Source organism: Lottia gigantea (assembly GCF_000327385.1).
Source record: "Lottia gigantea unplaced genomic scaffold LOTGIsca_93, whole genome shotgun sequence".
NCBI classification, from domain to species: Eukaryota; Metazoa; Mollusca; class Gastropoda; family Lottiidae; genus Lottia; species Lottia gigantea.
This window is the reverse complement of record NW_008711042.1, coordinates 405033-414329: the sequence shown is the minus strand read 5'-3', so window position 1 is coordinate 414329 and position 9297 is coordinate 405033. Positions and strand designations below refer to the sequence as shown.

At 35.1% G+C, this 9297-nt stretch overlaps 2 protein-coding genes across 2 annotated transcripts; both read right to left on the bottom strand.

Annotated features, from left to right (window-relative positions):
• Positions 1-76: 76 nt before the first annotated feature.
• LOTGIDRAFT_134830 (hypothetical protein) lies at positions 77-646 on the bottom strand (the record flags this gene model as incomplete). Its single annotated transcript, XM_009068733.1, has 1 exon — positions 77-646. A coding segment is annotated over one exon (570 nt), but the record flags the coding sequence as incomplete, so codon positions are not given.
• Positions 647-3544: 2898 nt separating this feature from the next.
• On the bottom strand, positions 3545-5943 carry LOTGIDRAFT_170097 (hypothetical protein; the record flags this gene model as incomplete). The annotated part of the gene is made up of 2 exons (XM_009068732.1): positions 3545-5474; positions 5843-5943. The coding sequence occupies 2 exons, from the start codon at positions 5941-5943 to the stop codon at positions 3545-3547; spliced, it is 2031 nt and encodes a 676-aa protein (XP_009066980.1).
• Positions 5944-9297: the final 3354 nt, after the last annotated feature.

Sequence of the window (9297 nt, the reverse complement as noted above, 5' to 3'; positions counted from 1 at the left end):
TGTTCAATCTAATGATAGAATAATATTGTACCAATCTGATGAGTGTGTATAAAAATATTGAACTATATATATATTTTTATTTGAGTTTAGATAAAGTAAAGTGAAAATGCTGAATTATCAAACTCGCCCTTTGATATTTTGCTATTGTAATAACCGCCCTTTGATATTTTGATATTGCAATTACCGCCCTTTGATATTTTGATATTGTAATAATCGCCCTTTGATATTTTGCTATTGTAATAACCGCCCTTTGATATTTTGATATTGCAATTACCGCCCTTTGATATTTTGCTATTGTAATAACCGCCCTTTGATATTTTGGTATTGTAATAACCGCCCTTTGATATTTTGCTATTGTAATAACCGCCCTTTGATATTTTGGTATTGTAATAACCACCCTTTGATATTTTGATATTGTAATAATCGCCCTTTGATATTTTGGTATTGTAATAACCGCCCTTTGATATTTTGCTATTGTAATAATCGCCCTTTGATATTTTGGTATTGTAATAACCACCCTTTGATATTTTGATATTGTAATAATCGCCCTTTGATATTTTGGTATTGTAATAACCGCCCTTTGATATTTTGATATTGTAATAATCGCCCTTTGATATTTTGGTATTGTAATAACCACCCTGTTGATAATGTGATTGTTTAAATGTATTTAATATTTAAATAATCATCACATTTTACTGAATTATTATTTTGTAGTTATGCCAGGAATTATGAGTAATTCGGGATTAGGTAAGAATTGAATTATTAATCGACGATTTACTGATTTATACACGGAACCTTTGTTAATTGAAGGAATTCAATCTGGTGGTACTTACCTACTGCCAAGGGGGGATGTAGGGGGAGGGTGTTGGCGGTAATGAGGCGATTTTGACAATTATAATTTAAGTCGTTCTATCGAGGCTATATTTTCCGATATTGATATGATTGCGGAAAAACCTAAGAATAAAATCACGAAATAGTACGAATTTTTAGGAGGAAGAGGGTGGGGAGATAATTCAATCGATCAAGGATCATGAAAGGAATAATATTGTATCATCTGAGAGGCCAAATTGTCATTTCGACTTCGAGCCTGTTTAAATACAAGTAAACAATATGATTGGTTCAATCATTAGCCAATTGACCAATCAAATGACTGGATCAATAAAACTAAGAATGAAGAGATGACAAAGAGTTGTAACTTTTCACAATTTCAGTTGAATAAGACTGATTATAAACTAAATTTTACCACTTTCTTTTTTTTAGATCGACGGCATCTTTTGCTACAAAATAAGGTACAAAGCGGGATACTTTTAAACTTTGTTTGTGAGTACCATCGATTGGCTCCAACTTATCCTATCCCTCGACATTGTAACATAAACTTCTCTTCATCAAATCCTAGTATATTTATTAGCCGATTTAATTTAAACACTACCATGTATATGATTCCCGCTCAGTCATAACGATGATGTAGCCATGTTGGATTTTCTCGCAAGTAAGGTTTCATAGTGAACCAGGTAAATTTCTCAATCCGTCTGGCGTTGATACTGCATCTTAAATCTACTGATCCATGATATTGACAAGTGACATGAGACAAACACTTCCGTAGAACACATTGTCTTTTATGACAGTATAATATTATTATGGTACCAGATTAAGTAAAGGTTTAAAGGCTACGTGTGGTACTTTGTATATCATAAATCATAATCTGAAAAAGTTTAGGGTGAATATATTTTGACAATGTTTATTAACAAGTGAGTTTTATGGATAATGATGACGTTATCGGAAGTTATATATGAACAATAATTATCCGCCTGGACTTTGATGTCTGACTTTGGACGTAGATTTGTGATCAATGGAAAAGAAAACTAAATATGGCGCTTCAATATGAATAAAAACTGTAGATTTGTGATCAATAGTAGAAAAAAACCTAAATATGGCGCTTCAATATGAACGAAAACTGTAGATTTGTGTTCAATGGAAAAGGAAAATGAAGATGGTACCTCTACATGAACAAAACCTGTAGATTTGTGTTCAATGGAGAAGGGATATTGTTATTTTGAATTTATCCTTCACATTAAACTTTGTTATTTGTAATATTTTAGATTCTGATCTGATATTGTAATTACTGAAATAAATGATAATAATTTGAAGACTTGTATATGATTAAATCACTTTGTATTCAACAGACTAGATTTTGTAAACTGAATTGTGTTATGAGGTAAACGTGCAAGGGAAGGATCATTCATTGATACTCTCAAGACCCAAAGTAATCCCTGAAAGAGCCGAGTGTTAGGCCTACTCATTTAATATGCTATTTAATCATATGTTCTGGGTTACCTCCCTTGTCGTTATTGACTCAGGCCAACATGAACAAGTTTAAGTGGACATCTGATTTTGTCAATTAGTTTTTGTGGCTTGGAGAGTGAATAACTGCAAGCAATCGTGTTTTCACCCCATGAGGGTGTGGGACTAGTGTCAAACTAACCAAAAAATGAGATGTACAATATGAATACCATTTTATAAAAAAGTGTTATGTTTTCATGTCATTATGATATATGTAGTTAAGGTGCTGCCTTAGGTGCAAATAGACGAGGTACGGTATCCGGTGCGGTGTTCGGTACGGTGTTCGGTACGGTGTCCGGTGCGGTAGAAATTGATACAGTAGACAATAGTAGAAACGAATCATGTCGTACATCGTGTGTTCATTTTTTCTATTTTCGTTTGTGTCGATTATTCCGTACCGTACACCACACCGGACACCGTACCTTGTCTATTGGAGGCTTTATGAGGCCAGGTAAAGCTATTTATGTAGATCACCGGACAACATTCAAAACATACTTACGAACAGTCCACGTTATTTTAGGTAGCTTAGATAGTACATACATACAAAAGAAGTCTGACTTAAACAGTTCTATTGCTATTTATTATACCCCAACATAAAATAGACTGTTCGTGCTTCTGCTGTATCTATTGAGCCAGACAAACATATTTCCTCTCATCCTTGACCCCACGTAGAAACGCTATACGATGTTTATCAAATCTGTAGAAGCGATGGACATAATTTCTTGAGGATTGATATCTTGGTGTGCATAAATATATTTGTTCCTATGTCATATAAAATTATTCTGACCCAATTAAAAACGATCTTCACGATGTAATACTATTACAAACTTATACCTTGACTGCAATAATTAATCTTTCTTCTATCTCAGAAGATTTTATTGAATCGTATGTCAACTAATACAGAGGTCTTTGATGGGCTGTATCCGCTGTTGTATAATCCAATCAAATCACTGCATTAACACTCTTTGGATATACATGAAAAGTAGCTAGTGCAGTTAAGGCACAGGACGAAGTGCGTAATAGCTTGACATTGTGTATATAGACCGAAACATGTGCCTCTATTCCAGCCTCTGACAGATATTTTGAAAGATGACTACAGTCGATAACTGTAAATATATCTATCAGAGGCTGGAATAGAGGCAGATGTTACGGACTAGACATTGTGAAGATGGCTCAATAATAATACATGTATATATATTCTACATCACTGAAATAATAGAGGTAAATACCGAGAACATACAAACGTCTTCTTCTTATTTTCAACTTTAGATAATTTCACTGGATGCATAAAATGCAAGCCAGGTTTATATCTAGAAAAGTTCGACCTACTTTGATGCCATAAGTTCAAACCCCTCAATCGATAGAAGTTTTTGAAATTGTCCAAACCACCTAAAATTGTTGGTAAAGCCAGCTCGACCATGACTTGATGCCTCGCAAAGATCTCTGTAAGAGTAATGGCGGGACGTTTTAGCCGTCTGGGTATATAAACCACGTCCGCCACGGCACGAAAAAGATCTGCTTTCCCGTGTCCATTTTTCTGTAACATACGTCGAAAGTTTTTAAATACTTCACGTTCCCATGGATTGCCTGTAAGCAGAAGTTTGGTCATATCTTCCCACATTCCGTGATATGCTCTTTTTCCCATGGGCCTGTTCCACCAAGACCATTTGTCTTGAATAGGAGATCCGTTATAATAAAAATACATGGGAGGTATTTGGAACCAGATTTTATCGGTCGGTGCGTTCACAAATTCCCACGAATTGAGCAGTACGTCATCACCGGTTAAAAGATATCCGTCTACGTCAAAACTCAGCAACATAGCTCTATTGAGACACAAGTAATGAAGAGCACCGTAGTCACCGATGTACGTCCTCAAGTATGTGACCCTAGCATAAAAGTTCTCAGTATCTTTTTCAAATTTGATGGAATTGTTCGAGCAATAGACAATATGTTTAAAATACAGTGAATGAATAGGGTGGATTTTCTTAATGACTTTTGTAAACGGCGTATTGAAGGCAACCACGAGCATAATGTTTTTAATCCGAGGTTGTGCGACCTTATTTTTCTCCAGTTTGGTCAATATTTCAGTTTGATTCGGACACATTGTTCTGAGAGATTCAACTTGAGTGGATAAATGAGACAGTTTAGTTTCTTGTGGAGCGTAGTAAAGCAACGCTGGTTGATTGAATATAGCTGGTGATTTTGATATATCACTGAATCTGCGACTGGGTGATCTGTAACGATTCAGACGTCTTTGTGGCTCTGTATATCCCAAGGTTTTTAAATCCTCAACCCACGCTCGAACAATATCATAATTATCAAAATGCCAGAGCTCATATTTCTGTAGAGAGAAACTGAGAAATTCAACACAAGTGAAAAAAGAGTATGATTCGGGACAGACCCAACCCCTTAAAAAATTCACCAATTTAACAGTGAAATCTTGAGAAGATGATTTGATATTCATGCCTTTATTTTTGCGATGATAATGGAGACTAGTGGCATGGAATCCTATATATCCATCGATTTCCCATAAGAGTCTCTGAGCAATAAAAGAACGAATTACTTCGGCGTCTGCGATTGAATCTGTCTTTGGAAGAAGTAATGCCCAAAAGGCCCGATAGATAAAGATGGTGTTATCGGAATTAAATTGTGAATACACATTAAGAGGTATTAACACTGGCGGACTTCGAGAGTTGAATATCACAGTTGTTTCCGCTGATTGGAGTTGCGTCCCTTGCGTCATTCTGACATTTTGAACTCCACTCACCATACCGTGCTGGATAGCCGGAATTCTCCAAACACTTGCTAAATACTTGTTATATTCTTCCTCTTGGTTTAAATTGGGTAAACCACTCGGCAGGAATTCTGATTGTCCAAAATGAGCATATGGATTAAAGTAGTCCGTATTTCCGGCGAAGAGCACCGCGTGCATCGTCTTCCACTTAATTGAGTGCCAGTGTTGAGGTGCAGTGGCACGAACACTATCTGTTGCATCGTATATAACATTAGCACCTCTTGCGATCGCCACGAGATACCCGATATTTTTTCTCATATAGTCTTTGTTATTAGAATAATGTGCACTTTTAAAAAAATGATAATAGTCTTTTGGGTTCACTACGATTGTGTTCCTGAACCTAAAAACATACAGATTAAAAAGAATAAACGATACAAAGCATCTTTAATACGCCCGAAACTATTTTTCAGTTGTACAAGCAATTCAGTTTAGTAGATGGACCCAGTTGCGTTTTTACGTTGGGGGTGGGGGGGGGGGGACCAAAGAGGATCCTCTACCCCAGTGCTATGGCCCCTTGAGAAATCTGTGGCCCCATCTCTGACCACATAGAAATCGTATATGGACTTATGAAATAAATATTCATCAATACAAACTTCAAATATGTTATTGAACAGAGCATTTGATTGGTTGAATAATCTATTGACCTAGATCTTAGGGTGCATCAGAATGTCGTCAGATCATGTATGACCAGTATTAAAAATTTCTCACCTGACGTTTTGTTCTGTCACCAGAAGTAGTTTCCATTGTGGATTATATACGATCAAACTCTTAATATTATCAGATTGTATATCATTCGAGGCTATCACCATCCATCTCGAACTCACAGTGGAATTCCTGCAATTTTAATTCAAAAATTTAGTTATATAGTGCAATAGGGATTCAGAAAATGTCCCCGAATCTTTGTATGTATCTCTACATTACATCCCTACAGGCTAATTCCCATATCGACCCTTACTATTTTATCCCTTTTTCGATTCGCCCCTTTTTCGTTTTGTCCAATTCCCATATCGTCCCCAATGAGCCTCTGTCATCCAGCCCCTCTTTGTCTATGACAGCTTTGACGAAAGATGGCCTGGACTGGTTGCTTAAAATCTTTGTAAATGACCGAGTCTACAGTGGCTATTGAATCTGATTGATTGTAAAGCAACATCCGTTTTGGTGATGGGAAACATTAATCAAAATAATTCAGTTACTATGACAATATCTTCGAATTTTAATCCTCTGCTCGAAAAACCGATAAATATACGATCCACGGACAAAAATATCAAATATAAACTGACAAAACTTGTGGGGGTCGAGATTTGAAGGTCGAAGGTAGTTCACTTGAAATCGTCGTAACAGAAAATTCAATGAAAACTCTGTTGACACCATAATATTATAGTTACAGGGAAATTCAGCTTTTTGTAAAAAGTTTTCATTATCAAAAACGTCGTAAATTATGCCTGCAAATATTTCTAAAGTATGCTATTTATATCTATGTATCTACTTGATCAAACTGAATTTCTTTAAAAGGGTTAATTAAAAAGGGAGAGTACTGATTGTTAATTAATCAGTTTGACATAGTTTTGGTGTTTGGCTTAATAATGGCTCGATATTGTTAATTGAAATCTTTAGTATACGTCGGAGACATATTTCTCTACAATTGGGCGTTTATTTTCCTCAAATCCGTACAGAAGTTTTCTAATAGTTTCAAACACGCATAAAGAACTTGAAAACCTCACGTAATGTTTTTAGATATTTTTGGTGTTTAAAAATTAACGGCTGAATTCTTTTAGTTAAAACTTCCAGATTTCCGACCTACAAACAAAGCGGAATGTCCCTTTAAAATTACGCCATTTAAATTTCACATCCGAGTAATTTTTTAAAAATGTTATCATCGTTAAACGTCAAAGGTTTTACTAACTGTCTATGGTTCAGTGACTGAATGTAGTTTAATAAAAAAAAAAATAATGAAAAATCAGTTTAGGATTTCTAAGTCTTCATTGAAGAAGAAAAAAAGAAAATCTTTATTTAATATCTAATACGGGGTTTCGGTTGAAAAGGTGCCACGAGTTTCTTTCCGTAATAAATAGGTACAAAATGAACCGAGCCATATTTCAGCTGGAAATGAAATGAAGTTTTACGTCCTACTTTTCTGCACCTTGTGGGCTCAATATTTCAGCTGGAGAGCGTGACTTTAAAATATTCCGAGTAAATACGGCGCATATTCCGATTTTGATCAAATTAGTTTTGATGTTTATGTTTTTACAATAGGAGATGGGATCACAATTTGTTTTTAAGTTACTTACCGAAGTATATTTTGTATAGGGACGAAATGAACGGAGCCATATTTCAGCGGAGTAATATAATACACAACCATCAACACTATCATTAATACGCAACCACTTATTAAAACCTTCCGCCATTTTCTAACAGGGATCATGACTGCAAGAAAAAATAGTTACAATTAAAAATAGTCATAATGTTATTCTTAGCCTTTCAATATCTTAATCCTGGTTGAAATTAACTTTAAAACAATAGGGGACATCTAGTTCATCAACTAGTATTCGCACACTTGTGTTTAAAGGGACAGATCCACCATCCATAGCTAAGTCAATCAGTAATAGTGTTCACAGCTCACCGACGACATTTGAGCTTTTAAATCCATGTGTCCAGAATTATTAGCGTTTGAAAGTTAAAATGACGACTCGTCTTTTCTCGATACTCTGCCATATATAGAAAAGAAATATAATAGAAATAGAAAGTGAAATTGCTAGTTTGAACTACATTTGAATGGAATATGAGATTTATTTTGCAGTTGTTCTAGTGCTTCTGAAGACTATTTACATAAATTCAACACCCAAATCAAGCCGAAAAAATGGGGAATCATGGCTTTTAAGGATCTGCCAAAATAAAAGAAAGTCAACCAACGTCCTCAATTGGTTAAAAATGGTTTAAACGTCAACTCAAAGAGATATGGGCGTTTTAATATTTGCCATACCAGCAGATAGAACTCGATTTAATATATCCATATCACTCTAGAATCATATACGTAAGGTTCGCCTACAATAGAATCATATACATAAGGTTGGCCTACAAAAGAATCATATACGCAAGGTTCGCCTACAATAGAATCATAAACGTTAGGTTGGCCATCAATAGAATCATATACGTAAGTTTCGCCTAAAATAGAATCATATACGTAAGGTTCGCCTTTAAAAAATAATATAGGCTACGCAAGGTTCGCCTACAATAACTAAGAAATGTACAAGACAAGGTTTAAGTATAATCCTTCTTTCCAAATTATCTTCTTACCTGATAGAGTTTAACTCCGAGCTATCCGTATCGTATTTTAGAATGTAATTCCGACGCTTGGTTCATATTCAATTAAATAGAACACGTAACGAGTAAAGTAGTGACAGTCCGCTGTTAACCTTTTCTCTCCACTGGCCATCACGATTGTTTTTGAATAGTATTGGGCGAGGTCAACTTGGTTTCTCAGTTCACTGGCCATGTAAATTGTAGCTTATAAAATCTTTCTTCCTGAATAAAAAAGGACAACCCTCTTTTTTGTAGGTCAAATTTGTTTTGCTTTAATTTGTGAAAACTATAGACCCAAATTCGAATTCAGCAGATCAATAAGATACGTAGATATGAAAAGCATATTTTAGAAATATTTTCAGATATAATTCACGACGTTTTTTATTACGAAAACTTTTGACAAAAATTAGACTACTCCTTTAAAGGGACAGATTCGCCATTCTCGGAGTTGATTTGGGTTTTGAATATAATTATGTAAATTTTCTTCGGAAGTACTAGAAATGTGCAAAAATCGCATAATTCTTTCAAACTAGGAATTTCACTTTAAATTTTTATATAATTATGTCTTGTCTGTATATGACAGAGTCTCAAGAAAAGACGAATCGTCATATTAACTTTCAAACGCGGATATTTCTTGACAAACTCAAATTTCGACGGTGAGCTGTGGACAGTATTACTGATTAACGTATCATAAAATTCTTTGACGTATGATTGGTCATACAGATGAAAAACCTGTTCCTTTAATGTCCCTGTTGACCCCGTAGTGACCTAATTGGTTAATTAAACAACACTTCCAACCCAAACATGAACACCGTTGTAAAAAAACAACCTAGGGGGCAATGGCGACCTAGTGTGTTAGACGT